Raw genomic sequence first — 20486 nt, 5'->3', positions numbered from 1 at the left:
ATCCATATTTACCTCTGCATCCCCCCCCCAAAATTCCCAAGACATCAATTATTTCTTTTCTCTAAAATCTTCTTCAGAAGGATTTGGGATTACTTTAAATCACAAAGAGGACATTACCATGCATTTTATGACCTTTGTCTCCAAAGACACCCCTCTATTCTCCTCTAATTTAGGACAGTGGGTCAGAAAGCTAATTTGCAATTCTAACATCAGTGTTTTAATATTGTAAAAGGAAGTGAGGATTATAGACAATATATACCAACATATATTTTTCTCAATGTCTTCTGACAAATTAGAAATGTCAATTGTGCATGCTTTCGTTCCTATAGCAAAGGAAAGTTCTACAACATTAATCCCCAGAGAATTCCATTCCATGATTTCCTAAAGACAGTGGACTAATAATCAGACAAAAAAAATCCATTAATAGTGCAGATAAAAGAAGAGAGAAAATATTAGCTAACTGTAACACACATTCATTCTTTGTTTACAATTTCTAATTCATCAAAAAGTAGAAGACATTAGAAAATTGTTACATTTTGAAAACCCTCATAAGTGAAAAGGGGGAAAATGGGCAAACATGAAGCTATTTTTGCCAGACAGGCAAGTTGGTTGACCTCACAGGAAAGGGGGTCCTGCTGACTGTTGAAGTAAACACTGTCTGGAGAATACATGGAAGGGTCATCATCAAAATAATTGTACGGTCTCAAGAAGAAACCAACCACATTCCCAAGGGTTGCAGTATTGGGTACATCCTCAGCATGTGGAATATGCAGAAAGCCAACATTGACCCAGGCAACCAGATCCTATGAAAGGAAAAGGAAAAGATATTATTGTGATCTCTTAGTAAAAAAGATCTGTTAAATAGAAAGGTGATAGAGGAACAGATTGAGAGAAACTAAGTAAGGTAGCAGATGATTTAGTAAAATCTGGGAGTAACCTGATAGCATAATTTTTTGATTGCCTACTTGGAACTGGGGATGTGCAGACATGAAAAACAATGAGTAGAAAATTGTTAGCAAAGATCTTATATCCATTCTGCAAAATTGTTATCAGTCATAGTCAGTGCTTTTTTTGTAAAAGAAAAAGGTGCCGGAACTCACACATGTTATACAACTCACCTTGCCTACCCTACAAGGTTCCATAAAAAAAAGGTGCCGGAACTCCGTTCTGAGCATTCTATGAGAAAAAAAGCCCTGGTCATAGTATTAAAAAGCCATTTTAAAAAATCAAATGCAAGTGGCAACATATAAATCCCATGTATACACGTTTGCCTTAATGTACCTTCCAAGGCCACATTACCTTAGCTAACAAAAATGCAAACAAGAAAGCTGATATCGATACAGAATAATTTAAGTTGTCCTCTGAACACGTATCCTAAAGATCACCATGATTGCTTCTTTTCCCCCCAAGAGAAAGTGCTGCTAAAACTCTTAGCAGCATTTGCCTACTTCCAAAGTAAGCTTTGGGTGACAGTCTGACAGGCTACCTTCCTATTCTGATGTCTTCCAAATTAGTTTGACTTCAACCGCAGTACATTTAGACAGCAATCAGATTGTGGGATAATAACCTGAAAGGTGCTTCAGTGCTAGGTGGAGCTCATCTTCACTTACCTCATTGACAATGCTCTCATTGTTTATGAAGTCAGCAAAGACCACAGGAGGTTTCCATGGGTCAACCTGATTGTAGGGAGTGGTGCTGACAGATTCATTTTCCTTCCTCTTTGTAACAGCCAGCTTATAACTAAAAAGCAACACAAGAGGAGTTGCACAGATTGAGGTTTATTATTTATTTATTTATTTATTTATTTATTTATTTATTTATTTATTTTATTTGTATACCGCCCTTCTCCTGAAGGACTCAGGGCGGTGAACAGGGACATAAATACTAAAATACCCAAAATACAGAAATTAAAAACAAATTAAACCCTAGTGCCCAAATGCAGAAAATAAATTACATTAAAACAATAATTAAAACAAAACCCATCAGACCAGGCCGGCTTGTTCAAACAAATAGGTTTTTAGGTCGCATCGGAAGGAGCGAAGGACGGGAGCCATGCGGAGCTCAACCGGTAAACGGTTCCACAGGTCAGGCGCACCCACAGAGAACGCCCTCCCCCTGGGGGTCACCAGACGGCATTCTCCAAACGGCGGCACCCTGAGGAGGCCCTCTCTGTCGGAGCGCACTGGGCGGAGGGAAGTTGATGCTTGCCGCAGGTGCTCCCTAAGGTACTCCGGACCCATGCCATGTAGGGCTTTGTAGGTCATAACCAGTACCTTGAATCTCACCCGGAAGGCAACCGGAAGCCAATGCAGCTCACGGAGCACAGGTGTAATATGGGAGTATCGGGAGACCCCCAACAAAACTCGCGCAGCTGCATTCTGCACCAGTTGAAGCCTCCGAGTGGTCCTCAAGGGCAGCCCCATGTAGAGAGTGTTGCAGTAGTCTAACCGAGAGGTCACGAGCGCGTGAGTGACTGTACGCAAGGCATCACGGTCTAGATAGGGCCGTAGCTGGCGCACCAGACGCAACTGGGCAAAGGCCCCCCTAGTCACAGTTAATATATGTGTTCTGTACCAGCCTGCTACCGGCCCTGCAGAAAAGGCAACCCCTTTACAAACGGCAAGAGGCTGGAATTACGCCTGCCAAATTTATTACTACAAAAACAAACAAGACACGAACCAAGAAACAGGAGCTTTAAGAAACACGAACTATCCGAGCGGTTGCCTTCAGCAAACCAGCCCTCCCCACACATTCCCCTTAAATAGAGTTCAGGACGTGGCTTCTCTCTGCCTCCTTCTGAGAAGCCCCATTGCCTTCCTCTGTTTACTCCTGACTGACTGCCTCCTGCGTCGGGCATCCTTGAACAGGGCCAGCTGTGGGTCATCTTCATCCACGCTGTCAGGCTCACACAGCTGGGTCTGCATTGTGACCAGATGAGAGGGGCCTTGCTGGGGGCTCTCATCAAGCTGTCCAATCCCCTCAGCAAGCTCTTCAACACGCCCCTCCTCCTCGTCTGAGTCGTCTGACCCAACTGCCGAACCCACAGGCTGACCCTGAATCACAACAATATGATCTTCTAAAGAAAGCTGTGAATCTAGGAGAACTCCCAAGTTGCGAGCCCTATCTACGGGAGGTAATAACTCACCCCCCATAGTGAGAGATGGAATGATCTGAGTTTCCTGAGATGCTGGCACGTACAGCCACTCCGTCTTGTCAGGGTTCAGCCGAAGCCTGTTCCTCCCCATCCAGACCCGGACCGCCTCCAGGCAACGGGACATCACGTCGAGGGCATCACTGGGGTGGTTTGGGGTCGAAATGAAAAGCTGGGTATCATCAGCATACTGATGATACCCCACTCCAAAGCCACGAATGATCTCACCCAGAGGTTTCATATAGATGTTAAACAGGAGAGGCAAGAGGACCGACCCCTGAGGAACTCCACAAACGAGAGGCCTCGAGGTCGATCTCTGTCCCCCTGCCAACACCGACTGCGAATGTCCCAGGAGGTAGGAGGAGAACCACTGAAGAACCGTGCCTCCCACTCCCAATCCCCTGAGACGCTGCAGCAGGATACCATGGTCGATGGTATCAAAAGCCGCTGAGAGGTCTAATAGGACTAGGACAGAGGAACAACCTCTGTCCCGAGCCCTCCAGAGATTATTCACCAGGGCGACCAATGCCGTCTCCGTGCTGTGCCCGGGCCTGAAACCCGATTGGTATGGGTCCAGATAGTCAGTTTCCTCCAGGACCGAAGGGAGCTGATGCGCCACCACACTCTCAACAATCTTAGCAAGAAAGCGAAGGTTGGAGACCGGACGAAATTTGTTTAATACAGCTGGGTCCAAGGTAGGTTTCTTGAGGAGAGGTCTCACCACCGCTTCCTTCAAGACGGAGGGGAAACAACTTTCACTCAAGGAAGCAGATATCACCGCCTGCAGCCAGCCTCGTCATCCCTCCCGAGCCGAATAAACCAGCCAGGAAGGGCACGGATCCAATAAACAAGTGGTGGAGCTCAGCTTCCTCATAATCCTGTCCACTTCCTTTGGAGTCACAGGGTCGATCTCCTCCCAGATAACATCGACAAGACCACCCATGTCCTGATCGTCAGACTCTGCCCAGTCGGAGTCCAAACCGGTCCGAATCCGAGCGATTTTGTCCGACAGATGTTGGCTAAACTCCTCGGCACGACCGTGTAAGGGATCCTCCATCACCTCCTGATTAAGGAGGGAGCGAGTCACCCTAAACAGGGCGGCCGGGCGGTTATCTGCGGACATGATGAGGGTAGCGAAGTAATTAGACCTCGCCATCCTCATTGCTGCGAGATAAGACCCAGTAAAGGATCTTAGACGCGATCGGTCAGATTCAGATCGGGTGGATCTCCAACAGCTCTCTAGGCCCCGTCTCCGACGCTTCATCTCCCGGAGCTCCGCAGAAAACCATGGAGCACACTGGATCTGCACCGGGTCAGGGGCCGCAAGGGAACAACTCGGTCAAGTGCCTCAGTGGCAGCCTTTTCCCAGGCTTCCACTAAGGCATCAACCGAGCTGTGAGCAAAGGAGGCAGGTGGAGACCCCAGTGCTGCCTGGAACTTCTCAGGGTCCATTAAGCGCCTGGGGCGGAACCATCTTGATGGTTCAACAACCCCACAACAGGGGGTGGCAAAACAGAAGACCAGCCTCAGGAGATGATGATCGGTCCATGACAGGGGTATAACAATTGGAGAACCCCCACCAAGATCATCTAACCACCGTCCAGATAGAAAAACCAAATCGAGCGTGTGGCCCCCCACATGAGTCGGGCCCTGAATTACTTGTGTCAGCTCCATGGCTGTCATGGAAGCCATGAATTCCCGAGCCAACTCAGATGATCCTCCCAGGGATGGTAGATTGAAATCACCCAAAACCATAAATTTGGGGAACTCAACTACCAGCCCCAAGAGGATATCGAGAAGCTCAGGCAGGGCTGCTGCTGTGCGACTAGGCAGAAGGTACACCAGCAGCAAGCCCAACTGTGCCCTAGGACCCCATCTCAGGAGGAGGGACTCACACCCAGCTATTTGGACAACGGTGGCCTCCTGAGGACAAAGAGTCTCCCTCATAACTACTGCCACTCTCCCGCCCCTACCCTGAGCCCGAGGTCGGTGAAGCACCCGGAAACCTGGTGGGCAAAGATCAACCAGAGGGACACCACCCTCTGGGCCCAACCAGGTCTCCGTAATGCAACCCAGGTCCGCATGCTCACTCTCAATCAGATCCCGGATGAGAGGAGCCTTATTGACTACGGACCTGGCATTCAAGTACACCAGCCGGAGCTCAGGTGGCTGCTTATCCTCGTTCCCGGAGCCTCGGGAAGAAATTAGAGGGTCGGAGTGCTTCACCGCTTGGAGATAGAGGCGACGCAATCCCAGATGTCGATACGGTCCTCTGTCCATACACCTGCTGCCATTCCCTAACGTTGTGGGAATAGGTAATCCCACGACCCGCTCCGGAGCCCCGGAGGCAACCAACCCCAGCTTCCCCCCCATGTGATCAGTCCCAGACCTGGCCTGAACAACAGTTGGTGGACTCCCCCCCGTTTCCATCCAACCATGAAAACCCTCCCCCCTCCCTAACCCCACAAAAAAATTAACTAAAAAATTAACCAGGGGCCTCTTATTAGATTTGTAACGGAGGCCCCTATCCCTGCCCAGCCATCTCTCAGGGTCCCAACAATTGGGCCCTTCATCAAGAGGAAGAGTGGAAAGTGAGGCGGGTCGCACCCAGGAAGGGGGGCACCCCTGAGGGCGCACAAAACTGTGCTGGAGTAGCTGAGTTGAGTCATAGTTATTGAAATAAGTTCGGCAAAAAGGCAATCCCTAGATCGATCGGGAGGATCTTAAATCAGCAGGTAAGTGTCTCGTCTGCCAACCCAGCTCAACTGCCACTTGAGCTGGGTGTACCCTGGAACAGATCAACCCCTATCCTCTCACGACGGTCAGATCCGGGGAGCAGCTTGAAACACATAACCGGGATGAGGCATACCACCTAGAGCTCTCACCTCTAGGAAGGTAGCAGATGGTAAGACTAGAACACTCTCTCACAGTGGCTATTTGCCCGGGTCCTCCTGAAACCTTTGGGGGAGAGGGGGAGGAGAAAGGTAAAGGAGTCAGCAGATTAATACAAGGCATAATAGCATGCGGAGTCACAAAGCGGTGAAAAGTACTGGCTTCAATGATCTTCTCCGCATCAGAAGAGGGCTAGGCAATGGTAAGCCAATAGAGGAGGAAACCGGGAACCCGGAGTGCTTCTACTGGGCCATAAACTCGGTATAGTTGGTTCCTAGCGGCGCAAAGTTGGTATGTGCCTCCCAACTGTCCAAAGCATAAAGCGTCCGCTCTCAACCACTGGGCCATGGTCTCCACACCAGAGCGGCCGCAGCACTCCAATTCCTCTCGCTGCCAGCCACCCCAGACGCCACCATAATGTTTCCACCCCTCCATCACTTCGATGCTGCTCCAAGCCGTGACCATCCGAGCAGCTAGTAGGCTCTCCAGAGCACCGCCGGATTCGTCAAGTTCTCTCAGGCTCCGCCGGGCTCCCACGGCACCGACAATCAGCTGGTCGGTGCCGTATGGAGCGCGGCTATTCCGGGCTCTTCCGGGTCTTCCCAGGCTCCAACGGACTCCACCGAGGGCCCTCCGAAGGACCAGGGCTCGCGGAGCAGCTCCCATAACGGAGAACTGTATAGCCGCCCAAAAACAGCCATCAGCAACCTCTCATCCACCTGACCAAAAACCCCATCACAGAAGGTAAAAACGCTTCTGTGAGGCTCCCTGGGACACCAAGTTGCCGAAACCCCTCACGGAGCTCAGCTGAGTCCGTCCGCCATCTTGGGCAAGCCTGATGACGTTTATTTGTCTTCTTAAAATCTTCAAAATTATTGTTCCAGGCATAGGTTTTGAAAGGCATTATAATGGCAGGATGCTATTCCATGACAGCCCAACTATGAAAATATAGAGACAATCATTGTAACTCATTATCAAACTACAAATGAGTTTTGAATTGATTTTATGCTTGAGCTGCCATGTATAATTCCATAGATGAATTATGCAGAACCTCAAGACCTCTGTAGTGATCTCTGCCAACCTAGCAGGTGTTGTGGGTCTCCATCCTGATAGACAACCCATTTAATATATAGATCTTAAACCACATAGGAAATTAAACTTCAGTTCAGTACCTCACGTTTGGTCCAGGAGTGCAAGAATACACCAATAGCCTGGTCTACTGACTCCAGATATGATTATAACTGGGTACACATTTACAATAATATGGCTCAGATTTCTGCAATATTCAACCAGAATAATTGGAAACCAGCAGTGTTTCTGAAGGGGACTTGTAGAGTGAGGGGTACAAATTTAAAATAATATGGCTTGGATTTCTCCAATACTCAACCAGAATAATTGCAAAGATACACTGAAGGGGACTCATTGTTGTGATTCAGGGCCAGCCTGTGGGTCCGGCAGCCGGCTCGGATGTCTCGGATGACTCAGACGAGGGGGAGGAGGAGGGTGTTGAAGATGAACTTGCTGATGATGGCTTGGAGGCTTCGCAGAGCCCCCAGGCAGGGCCCTCTTCTCAGCTGCGCGAGCCCGACAGTGCGGATGATGATGACCCACAGCTGGCCCTGTTCAAGGACGCCCGACGCAGGAGGCAGTCAAGCAGGAACAAGCAGAGAAAGGCTGTGGGACTCCTCGGAAGGAGGCACAGGGAGGCCACGCCCTGAACTCTAATAAAGGGAGTGTTTGGGGAAGGGCTGGTTGCTGAAAGCAACCGCTCCGTTTGAGGATCAAAGTTCCGGTATTTTGTTTCTTGTTCTGTTGTTTTGCTTGTGAATTAAACTTGGCAGACGCCTTCCAACCTCAGTTGTTTTCCAGTCTCTACCGTTTGTACAGGGGTTGCCTTTCTGCAAGGCCGGTAGTAGGCTGGTACAGAACACTCATGGAGGGTATTACAAATATCAAATAAGGGAGAAAATTATGCATGGCTACCAATAGACAGGACTTTGTACTCTGGATATGATTATAGCTGATACAAACTGATATTAAAAAGTATTTCAGGCCACAATTTTACTTTTTATTTATTTATTTTATTTATTTTATTATATTTGTATACCGCCCTTCTCCCGAAGGACTCAGGGCGGTGAACAGGGCACATATAAAATGCAAATTACAAAAGTTAAAAAAGAATTAAATAAGAGCCCGTGCTAAAACAATAAATAATAGTATAAAAAACCCATAGTAAAAACCCCAACATATCCCCCATCAGGCCAGGCCGGCTTGTTCAAATAAATAGGTTTTCAGACTGTGTCGGAAGGAGCGAAGGTTTAAGTTATATTGTTTGGATTTGCTACTGTAAATGCCATTATCTCAATTTTTTCTATAAATTTACGTTTACGTTTACGTTTACGTTTACGTTTTATTTAATTTATATACCGCCCTTCTCCCTGGGGACTCAGGGCGGTTCACAGGGCATATAAATAAAAATACAGTACTATACAAAAGTTAAAACAAAGATTAAATCAGTGCCCAATTAAAAACAATAATGCAATCTAAAATGACAATTTAAAACCCAACTCCCCCATCAGGCCAGACCGGCCAATTCAAACAAATGGGTCTTCAGGCCACGACGGAAAGTTCGGAGGTCCGATGCCGTCCGGAGCTCCACCGGCAGTTGGTTCCACAAAGCCGGGGCACCCACAGAGAAGGCTCTCCCCCTGGGGGCCGCCAGTCGGCATTCCCTGACCGGAGGCACCCTGAGGAGGCCCTCTCTGTGGGAACGCACAGGGCGGAGGGGAGTTGAAGCCGGCAGCAAATTTTATTTCCATACATATTAAAACCAATCTGGGTCAGGATTTTGTTGTTTTTTGGGAACATGTTAGAGAAAAGGAAAGATTGTAAGATTCATTTTGCTCGATAGTATTAACCTCCAATAATCTGCAGCATTTATCTTAGGTCAACTTTAAGAATAGCTCTCATATTGAGGGTAATTTCCCAAACATGAAACATTGTAACATGTAAAATATTTTAACTACTCTTCCAATTATGATTACAGATCATAACCCAAACATACTATATTTCTCAAAGGAACTATTTCTCCCTATGTAATCCAATAATGATTTTTTTTATCAGGAGTGAGGAATATGAGCTAAAAGAAATTCTGCAAGCTTGAATAGCACTTTTTTTCTTTATATTGTATGTTCCACAGTTAAGTCATGGAAATGGAACAGTTTTCCTTAGCAAATATTTGAAATATTAATATTCTTTAAATAGATTTAAAGAAATCCATCTCTTTAAAATGAATAAATTTGGACGTTCCTCCTATCTTATTCAAGCTCCTGAAATCCAAAGACCTGGGTGAATCCATTTTACTTCTGCACTTAGAAATCAGTCACTTACCGACCCCAGCTGAAGCCTGGCTCCATTGGATCTGACTCTGGTAAATGGTCTCCAGAAAAGCTGACTATCTGGATCCGATAGCCTCGATCATGGCCCCACTTGTTTGTGCGATTGGATGAAAAACAAAGATATCTGAGAATGTCGTCATGGAGATGGAATGCTGCCTTGTCCTCGGTGTCAAAAATTTCCCTCACCATCTTCATTTGAGAGATCTTATATTCTGGGCTCCAAGGGGCCTGAATGGTCTCAAAAGCCATGTCATTACCAACCAGGGTATTTTCCACACCTTAAAAAGAAAATAAGTAGAATAATTAGTACTTGAGTAGCTGTTGATAAATCAAAACTTTCACGTTGCATATTCAGATTCTTAAAATCAAAGTTGCTTCTACGCTAATGTTTTGCTGATCCAGAGATGAAATTGTGATAACAGTATGCATAATTAGTTTTTCAGGCTGCATGTGAACAATGGGAGTCAGTTTGAAAAAAGCAACCTTTGCAATTTTAACAAAACAGTATTTCATTTATTAAATAAAACAATCTAAAAGTGACTTTAAAATGATACAACTGAATTAAAGATTTGGCATAAGTGAAATATTTCAGGTAATTGTTTATTAGAACAAACCATTCAGGGTGTTTATCAATTCTCCTTTATTTCTTGGCTAATTTGTAGCTGAAACAAGCTGAGAACTTGTCAGCTTCGCATATGTTTAATATGTATTTACCACTCAGGTAATAAAATCTATTTTCATCTGTGGAGATTCAGTCATCCAGGTCATGGAATATTGGAATATTTTTTATTTGAGGAAGAGGAAGAAGACGTTACTCTTATCATCCAAGAAGCTTCTTGGATGAGAAGCAAATGTCTTCTTCAAATAAAAAACAGTCCAGTTGCTGTTTGAAAAAGCACATCTGAGACAATCTCTTTTCTCAATCAAAATCCCTTTGCCTGACAATATTTTTGCATATTAGCAAAGAAGTATTTTCTATCTATTCATCTTCTTTACTACAGAAGGGACCTTGACTTAGGACTTAAAGTTCAATTTTCATGTGTTTCCTGCATCAGCATGCAAAAAAAACCACACCACCAGTTTTCTGCAAAAAGGTGGGTGCAGAGTAGGCAAAAAAGGGCAATAGGATGTGTGTCAAAAAATAAAGGAATTTCATGAAAGGAATATTTATAAATACAGTAAGAGCATCCACATTATGTTATTAGCAAAATATTTTTATGGGTTCATTGTCCAGAGAGCTGGCACATTTAAAATGAGTCAGTGCTAAAAAAAATGACAGAGACAATTTGTCTATGTAACAGAGAGAAATAGATATAAATTGGACCTAACAATTATTATGAAATAAAGTTTGTTTGGAAATGTTACATTTGTGCACAGTTCTATCTGGTGGCACAAATATGAATAATAAATGACAGATTTCTATGAAATATTTTCGGGCCTTCAAATAAATCATCAAATCAATTCAAGCTACCTAGAGAATCTCCTGTTCTAGATGGCCACTGTTTAAGCCTTCTACACCTCAATAAATTTATCCACCAATTTTCCTGATGACAAATTATCAGTGGAGACTTTTAAAGACATAGTTCTCCATATCCATTTCTACTAACATTATGAGAATTGAACAACAGAAATAAATGAAGCTGAGGGAGCCCAAATCATGATGTCTGGACCTGAAGAAGCTTCTTGTATGAGAAGTTAAATGTTTTCAGGGGGGAAAACTAAAAGTCTAGTTGCCGTTTGGAAAAGCATCTTTGGGAAACCATGATATGGATGATTGAGAATCTCTATAGACATTCTTTTATGATACCATTTTTTAAATTTAAAGTCTCAGGGGTGAGGTAGAAGAAATAATCTATTAAAGTTTTTTGGTTTTATTTCTTTGCTCTGAAACCAGCATTCAGTTCTAAAGTCACCTGAAAAACAACCAATTTAAGTGATAGTACAAATTTGTTGACATCTTCTTTGTAAGAATTACAAAAGTGCTGATTCTAAAACCACATGTTCAAACGCCCCAAATATATGGACATAATTACTATGAAGCCATTATATTTATTGTTGTTATGACAGAATTTGAATTAAGGTTGTCACAAGATAATGAAACAAATATTCTTAATTAAAAAAACTCTTTTCTAAATTGAACCTCAAGAACATATCCTGAGAATAATAACCATACTCTTCACTTTGTTTTCATTATAGTTCTGACAGTCATTACAACAATTCTGAGAAAGCCAAATTGAGGCAAAAAGCTTATAATTTCCATGCAAGTGACAAATATTTTTCCTACTTACCGCCAATATCCAAATCCACCTTGAAATGAATAATATGGGTATGAATTGTTCCCAGCACAAATTCTTGCACTCTATTGCCAAAGTCTCTGGCATCACCAAAGTAAAAATCAGATATAATGTACCCAGTGGCATGGACCCGGACACCAACTGCTCCATTTTGGTGGAAAATAAAATCCCAGACATAGTTATAGTTGCCAGATGAAGTTATGGTCCGGAACACCAGATTTGAATCTGCCAACCCTCCATAAAAAGGAGACTGGATGCTTTCATAATGTCGTCGTATGGGTAACTCAGCATTCTGCTCAAAGATGCAGATAGCATTTTTACGGCTAACAGGTAAAGAAGTATCATAAAAAAAGTGGAAGTCCAAATAACTGGATAAATAAGGACAATCTAGACCCTGGGTGAGGGGAAAGATATAGGATCCAAGACCATAGCTGGAATCCATGTATCTGGTTGACATGGAAGTAGGACTGTTGGAGCCATAGATAGAACTTGCTTCTTGCAAACTTAACTCATAGATTATTCTTTCTCCATTAAACCTGACATCAAAGATACGTGGACCCCTGCTTGCATCAATTCCAAATGCAAAACTCCATCTCAGAAAAGTGACATGATTATTGTGAATCCTATAGCGTGGCCCACGAGGTTCATACTGCAAAGGGCCTGGGTCTTTTGGTGGCACCCTCTGCTTCAGTGATGAGTAACCCCCATCAGGAGGGGCTTCTTTAACTTTGTCTACTCTAACCTTTCCCATATTGAATTGTCTCTCAAGGTCTTCCATGTCTTCAAAGTACTGTCCATTATAAAACACTTTTATTACCTTCCACTCAGAAACATCCAGGCTACTATGATCCACTTGGACCTCAAAACCAGTGGGATGTAAATAATAGCCAGTTACATTCTGGAAATGACTCACCCACATTTTGCGATCTCCTGATTTAAGTCCTGGTGGCATTTGATGACTGTACTCTATATTGCTTCCATTGTAATTTAGAACTTTTTGCATGAAATTTGCAGCCTTAGAATATCTGTCCCTTAAGAATTCATTGATTTCATTAAACTCATTTGCTAAAACAAATCTTTGAAAATAAGGCAATTTCCCTCCATATTTCTGTACCGTGATATCTTCATGATATGTTGGTTCTGGAAGAGGACCCACCACAAATTCTGTCACATTGGGGTCCACCTGATTTCCAAAATGGATCACAGCTAGAGCTTCCCGTGCTGGCTGAGATCCTTGATGATCTAAGAATTGTAATACTTGTGCTTTGGGAGGGAGCTGCAAGGTGATCATATAAATGCAGTTGTCTGATGGTTTGGCTTGAGGTGTCTCCACCAGTGGCACTCCCAGGTTGGACTGTAAATACCTCTTTACTTGCATTATCTCTTCTGGAGTTAAATCTTGAAATACCTGGCTGCCAGCATCCTGACCACCTTTCTCTTGGCCCTTTTTCTGGGAAGAGTTCTCACATTCTGTGGGTTTTTGTCCTCTAGTACAGAAAACCAAGATTAAGATGAAAATTAGAGTGATGCATATTGCTATGATAGAATAAATCACTTTGGAATTCATTTTCCCAAACCTATAGACAAATAAAATAGAGAAAAGTTCATTAAATTATAAATTTTATGTTTTATCCTAGACACAAATAATAGAACACTTATTGAAAATGTAAATTTCTACGCTGTACATTCCTTGCATTTATAAAACATTCCAGAAATTGTGCAAAGATAGCAATGATATGGTCACATCTTCAATAAACTTACCATCTAAACACGATACTCCTGTGTTCATTAACTAAAACCAAGAACTCAGACTAAAACACTGCTTGGAAACTTCTAAACTGATTAGAACTTGAGACCAAGTCAATTATACATAGGCTAAAAGGGAGGAGATATTTTATGCAAATGTGTCTTTAAACTATAATCTTCTATTTTGAGGAAATGCAATCTAGAGAGCTTCAGAAATCTTGTTTGCTACCCTTTAATCATTTTTTAAGTTGTCAGCATCTAAGATAATTCTCTGAACTGAAATATGATTGGACTAAATGGTTCCTTCTTTATACAACAGCTAAATGTCTCTTCATCCAAGTGTTTAAAGAATAACATACCGGTAAATGTCAGGACCAGACTCTCACTTTGATTGCCCTTGATTGCCTCTTGACTTTTTTTTTAAATGAACCTGGCACTTAAGGTTGTTTGGTTGGTATTTAATCTATTTAATTTATTGTTAAAATTCTTTTTAATAAATATACAGTGCTAATTCAGTATGTTTTGAAAATTTGTACAGTTTGAAAACATTTTATGAAACATCTCGGGTTGCAATGGGTTTACAAATTTCAAATTTTTTTCTAGAGTAAATCATTTTACAATATTGTTGGGCTGTACAGCATTGCCATCACATGGAAAAGGAGGCCTCTAATCTGATCACTACATTTCAAATATTTTTAGGGTTTATTATTCATTTTAAAATTATTCATTTTTGTAATCAGGACTAGAGTGATACACCAAAGAAAAAACATATTGTATCAAATTTCTCTGAGTATAATGTTCAAAGTAAATTTAATATTCTTCTTCCACTTATAAATTATGACTAGTAAAACTGTCAAATTCAGTCAAACATGTCAATATTCCCCCTTGTTTCAGCAGATCTGTTACTACCAAAAAGCTTGTTGAAAATACTGAAATTAATCAAGTGTAGAACAAATCTGAACAAATCTCTCCTCTGAGGAAAATTCTTGGATCCTTTATGTTTATATAAATAACCCCTGAATAATGTAGTAAGATGAAGAAAGCTCAGATTATTATTTTTTTATATTTATTCCAAACATTCAGTATGACTGTATGATCTCTTAGAGTTGGTTCATTTCTATTTTTGTCAGTCCAGACATATCAAGAGATAAAGGACAGAAGCATAAGAGGAGATCATTCATTATGAAATCCATGTTAAAACTCTGACATGATCATACAGTCTAAAATTCGAGCCATGCAGTAATCTCATTCTCTTGAGTTCTGAATTTTTTTCCCAACCAACAGTATTTATTTTATTTATATGTTATCCAGAGTGACGCTGGGCAGCTTGCAATGGCATAAAATAATACTATATAGATAAATAATTGTCTAACCTCAATCGAAAACCTGCAGCAATGCAGCACATTGTAAGGTTCTCCTCTTAACCTCACAAACCCTGCACTACTCAGGAATTTTAAAGAGCCAAAGAAACTCCTGAGCCGAGATTTCAGCAAGCAAAGAACTTTTATTTTAATCAAAACAGAGTCAGGTGTCCTCCTCCCTTTTCATGGCTGTTAAAGGGATGAAGGCACACACAGAAAATATTTCTTCCACTTTTTATACCCCTTCAGAACAAAGAGGCTCAGGTCTGGGTACCAGCAGAAAAATATAGAAAAACAAATTCAATCCAGGCTAACTCACCTTTCCCACTCCCTAATTCCTGGACCATGAATCTCACCTTGCTCCTTTCATGCCTCTGTATATTTAGCATGAGACATTTGCTTTTATGTAAATAATTTCCCAATATAAGGCACCTACAAAGCTGCTTTCACATTAACAAAGTTATATATAAAATGATTACAAAAGATCACTACTAATATCAATACTACTAATATCAAGCTTAAGCATAATAAAATCAAAAACATAATAAATTCCCTTCAATCCTCCCTTTTTAATATAAAAGCTGAATAGGCTTAGGGACTCTTGAAAAGGGGAGTGTAGTCAGAAGGTAAAGGTCTTAAAATTATAGTGTTAGCTGGTTTATCGTTATAGATAGGAGTGGCAGCAAAAGTTAGTCTGGATATAGTGGCTCTAACAATCCTCTGAACAAGTGGGATAAGGCAATCCTCCCAAGCCCAAGACTACAATGAACAGTATCCTTTTTTCAATTATCAAACATTCCCGAAAAACATCCTCCAACATTCATTGCTCCTGTCCACGTCTGGACAGGGACATGAGCCAATTTTTGCATTCTGTCAATGATTTCTTTGACATATTCCTTATATGTAATGTCAGACTGGGGTCTAATAATGCAATTTAGGGCCACAATGATGAAATAGAGGGCCCATTTGGTTGGACGGTCCTTTTCTTTCCAAATCAAATTAAAATGACAAGTGATGTTCTCCAATTTAATCTCTTGAGCTTGAGATTTCAAAATGAAACAATTCTTTTGGGCCAGATCAATAAAAAGATTCTTTGATACTGAGGGAATCTCAATTGTGGTTTCCAGTTCATGAAAATCAACTTGAACCCATATTTGTATCTGGTTCAATTGATAGCTAGTTCAAATGATGCTGAGAAATCCATTGGTCTGGTTATCTCGAAGCACACTGGGTTGATTGTGCCAGGTTGGGTAGGATGTGCAAACATATTTGGCATTAAATAAGTAGGCCTGTCTCCACACTTAGTCCATTTAGCTTGATTATAGCCAATAGCTTTACATGCATCAAAGAAGATTCTGGCACTTTTCCTTAAGTCTTGTGTTATTCTTCCCCAAAAGGTAATGTTGGTATGTCCCTCCATATGTCCAGTTGTTGGTAAAGCTTTACTATATTGACATAACAAGTGACCCTATTGCCCCTTTGCAAGTGGAATACATAGTTATAAACACAACTCCCTTTTGTTCCTTTAAAATATTAGGCCCATGGTTCTTCCTTCTACCAAAAAAGGTACGAGGGAAACAACAGTAACAAAATAAAAATATTGCAATACAAAGTCCAGGTTTTAGGAATACGATTTCCAGGGTAGTCCAATCCATTGAGGTTTTTCTGCTACTTAGATGGAAACAGTTCAACAAGCAAGGCAGGTTAAAATTTCATTTTCAGGCCGTCCAGCTGTGGAGCTTGCCACTGGAGAGGAAATGATGGAACTTTCCATGGACTCACGTCTTGATTCCTTAGATCAAGAGGACTTGGCATGGTTGGGACAACTCAGGACTGGTGTTTCTAGGTGACAATTCTTTTCACCTGAACCCACTCTCCAGGAACAACAATGGCTAGAGACAGGTGATAGGGCAGCCTGGGCCTGTACTGAGATAGAAGACAAAACCTGTGCCAGATTATGCAAAATACTTAATAACTTTCTTCTCTTCTTCATTGACATTCTTTTTTTTCTTTTTTCTTTTTTTATTAAAGTTTTACAGATACATTTTAAACATAAAAACCCATCCCCCCCACCCCCACCCAATTCCCCCTCCCTCTCCCTCCCCCCCGACTTCCCAGAGCAAATACAGGGTATTGACCATAACAATCTTAAACTATAATATGCAAACTAACTATAATAACACTTTGAGTCCTATCGCACTTTAACTCTCCTTAAAAATAGCTAAATAATAACAAATCTTCTAAATCTAATACTCATTCAAATGCTAAATGAAACTTTTTGGTCCCATATTTATTCTGGATATAATTAATCCATCTTCTCCATTCCAAAATATATCTTTGTTGCGAATGGTCTTTCAAATATGCTGAGATTTTCGCCATATCTGCCAGGTTCGAAACTTTTAAAGTCCATTCTTCTATAGTAGGCAAATCCTCCTTCTTCTAATATTGCGCTACCAACAGTCTTGTTGCTGTTATTAAATTCAACATCAATTTAGTTTCTACAGCAGTAGAGTCAATAGTAATACCCAGCAAAAAATAATTGTGGAGAAAATTTTATCTTTTTCTTAAATATCTTCTGCATATTCCACCAAATTTTAATCCAAAAAGCTTTAACTTTTTTACAAGTCCACCATATATGATAATACATTTCTGTAAATATAGGAACTTTGGGCCAAAAGTAGAAAGGCAGTAAGTCCAATAAATTAGTATAATTTAGTAGAAGGCTTTTTCTTTTCTCTACCAATGTAGACAAAGGCCTCTCTTAAGGAGGGGGGGGGGGAAATCCCTTCCCTCTCCTCACAGTGGGAAGCAAATTTGAGAACCTTTTGGCAGGGAAAGTAGACAATTAGGAAAACAAGAATGTAATTCTCACCCAGTTTTCAAGTGCTTTCAAGTGCTTTGTTTTGCTTTTGGCTTCGGCAGGAAATGACTAAATGATGGGCCATGGGAGTGGCCGATCCTTTCTTCCTCGGTTCGGAGAGTAGCTCCAAGCTGACGAGAGGGCCGCCACCCTTCTACCACCAACTGGAGAGACCTCTTCCCCGCTCATCACCTCTCCAGGGTGACTTTTGACCCCTTTACAGGGCCCCCCGATGAAGAAATCCAGGCGACACAAAGATGGACTCCCTCGCGCGTCTGGCTGCACTGAAAATCTGGAACCGGAAGCCCGCTTCCCAAACTCTTAATCAATGGGTGAGAAGGTGGGAAGAAGTCTGGAAAACCATGAAAACTGCTTTGAAAAAGGCTTCTAAGACATATAAAAAACATGCAGATAAAAAAGGGTTCCTCAAAGGACATTCCAAGTTAGGGAAAGGGATTATTTGTCCACAAAATATTTACGGCTTAAGTTACCTAGTAAGAAGTTAGGACTGAAGTACTTAGGACCCTCCCCCATTGTAAAGATCATTAACCCAGTCACGGTAGAATTGAAGCTTCCCAGACTCTTAGGGAAAGTTCACCCTGTGTTCCATTGTAGCCTGCTGAAAACTTTTCGAGATTCCACCTTAAGACCTCCCCCTAAGAAGGCACCTGGACCTCTCATAGTAGCAGGACAGAATCACTATGAAATGAAGTGTATTCTTGATTCTAGAATTTTTCAAGGGAAATTGCAGTATTTAGTGCAATAGAAGGGGTATCCATTGTCTGAAGCCACCTGGGTGAAATCTAGTGATGTAAAAGTTGATAGACTCATTAATAGATTCTATAAGAAACATCCTAACAAACCAAGAGGCAATCCCTAACCTGTGATTTTGTTTGAATTACAGGATTTGTCCTTTTTGTAAGGGGGCCGGATGTCAACACTGCTAACATTGGATGTTCTAGCTTTGACAACAGATTGAAATGCAGACATTTTCTCTATGCTTTTAGAATTAGCTGATGCTGGGAGGGGAAATAGGGATGAGAGTCTAGCTATTCATAACAATAATAGCTCAGCCCGTGGGCTCAGAGCTGATAGTGTTTTGCGGGCTGGAGAGCTGGTGAGAAAGTCCGTGCTTCAAGCTAATTGGGAAATCTGATTTATGACTGTGTATTGGAGGAGGGAATTATACTCTGTTACTTTGTATCCAGGAAAGGGGAATTTAGTTTTTGGATTCAGCTATGTAGTGCCGATACTTTGGTTTCTCGAATAAAAGATTCTTTAAGGTAAACAATGCCTCAAAGTTCTTTTGAAGGGTTTCATCTGTTGGAACCATGACAGCTCTCTTCTGATAAGGTATATTTTTCCTCTTGATGATTTCCAATATTTCTACATTTATTTTTGTTTGAATTATTATGGAAGTTGGATTGGATTTTTATAGCAAAGAAACAAAAGTGGGACTTTTATGGATGTGTTTTTCTGGATTTGAACTCTATTGCTTTTTAAGAAATATTATTTTAAAAAAATATTTGCCAAAACTGTTTGTATTTAAAGATTTGAATTTTTTTTCCGTTTAACTTCCCGTGGTATTTTTCCCCCTCCTTATCTATCTCTCTGGGATTGGATCTGTAAACAATTGTTAATTGAATATTTCCTGTCTCGATTACTGACAATTTTGCTTTTTGGTCAGTAGAGGGTGCTATTGTTATTTAATTATGTCTCTAGATCATGAATAAAAAAAGGAAATTTTGGCTTAAAACTTTTATGGAAGATTTTCCAACAAAAATAACCCATTTTATCAATTCAAGATTAGGGGCATGAAAGAAAAATTTGAATTTAAAAGACAGAAAGGATAGAAAAGAAATAAAAAAATAAGATTATAGTAAAGAAAAGTAAAAATAAATAAATACATGTCTCCCTCCTCATCACAAATACAAGCAAGAACATTATTGCCTTCTCTTAAAATGCAAAGAATGATCTTTTCTTCCCATATCCCATCTCTTATCTATAAACAAATCCTTAAAGAATTGTCATTCTTCATTTGCTGATTTTTATGATTATCAAAAGTGCATAAAGTGTCAGCAGAGATTTCCATATATTCTGGCAACCTGTCATTTTTAATACACTTTAAGTTTCGCCTCAGTCTTGTGCGGTCCCTTTTTGATAAGGATTCAAAACTGGGAACAGGCAAATTTTATATCATGTACGATTCAAAGAGGAAAAAGAGAAAAATTATTTATTTATTTATTTTATTAAATTTATATACCGCCCTATTCCCGTAGGACTCTGGATGGTTAACAGGGAAAATTAAAAGCATAACATACAAAAATTAAAATCAGTTAAAACAATTAATTAATTCAAGTCCCCGAAATTTAAAACTAAAACCCAATTAAAAATTAAAACCCCTCAGTCTGGCCAAACAGCTTGAAGAGCCAAGTTTTCAGGTCCCGGCGAAATGAACAAAGGTCGGGGGCAGTCCTAAGCTCCGTGGGAAGTTGGTTCCATAGGGCCGGCACGCCCACAGAGAACGCTCTTCCCCTGGGAATAACCCACCGGCATTCCTTAACCGGCGGTACCCTGAGAAGGCCCTCCCTGTGGGAGCGCACAGGACAATGGGAAGTTGATGCCGGCAGCAGGTGTTCCCTTAGATAATCCGGACCCAAGCCATTTAGGGCTTCATAGGTCATTACCAGCACCTTGAATCTCACCCGGAGAGTGAGATTCTGTATATGCATGCAGAAAAATAAATATAAGTATAATGACAATTTACAAAGTTGTTCAAGCATT

At 41.5% G+C, this 20486-nt stretch overlaps 1 protein-coding gene across 1 annotated transcript; it reads right to left on the bottom strand.

The window, feature by feature from the left end:
* Nucleotides 1–518: 518 nt before the first annotated feature.
* LOC308668528 (primary amine oxidase, lung isozyme-like) lies at nt 519–15212 on the bottom strand (the record flags this gene model as incomplete). The annotated part of the gene is made up of 5 exons (XM_081328530.1): nt 519–803; nt 1611–1740; nt 9434–9719; nt 11730–13222; nt 15199–15212. 5 exons carry the CDS (start codon nt 15210–15212, stop codon nt 519–521), a joined length of 2208 nt encoding a protein of 735 aa, XP_081184656.1.
* Nucleotides 15213–20486: the final 5274 nt, after the last annotated feature.

The sequence above is a fragment of the Vipera berus genome (genome assembly GCF_964194415.1).
Source record: "Vipera berus genome assembly, chromosome: 5".
Taxonomy (NCBI): Eukaryota; Metazoa; Chordata; class Lepidosauria; order Squamata; family Viperidae; genus Vipera; species Vipera berus.
The sequence above is the reverse complement of the archived record's forward strand: the minus strand, read 5'-3'. Positions and strand labels throughout refer to the sequence as shown.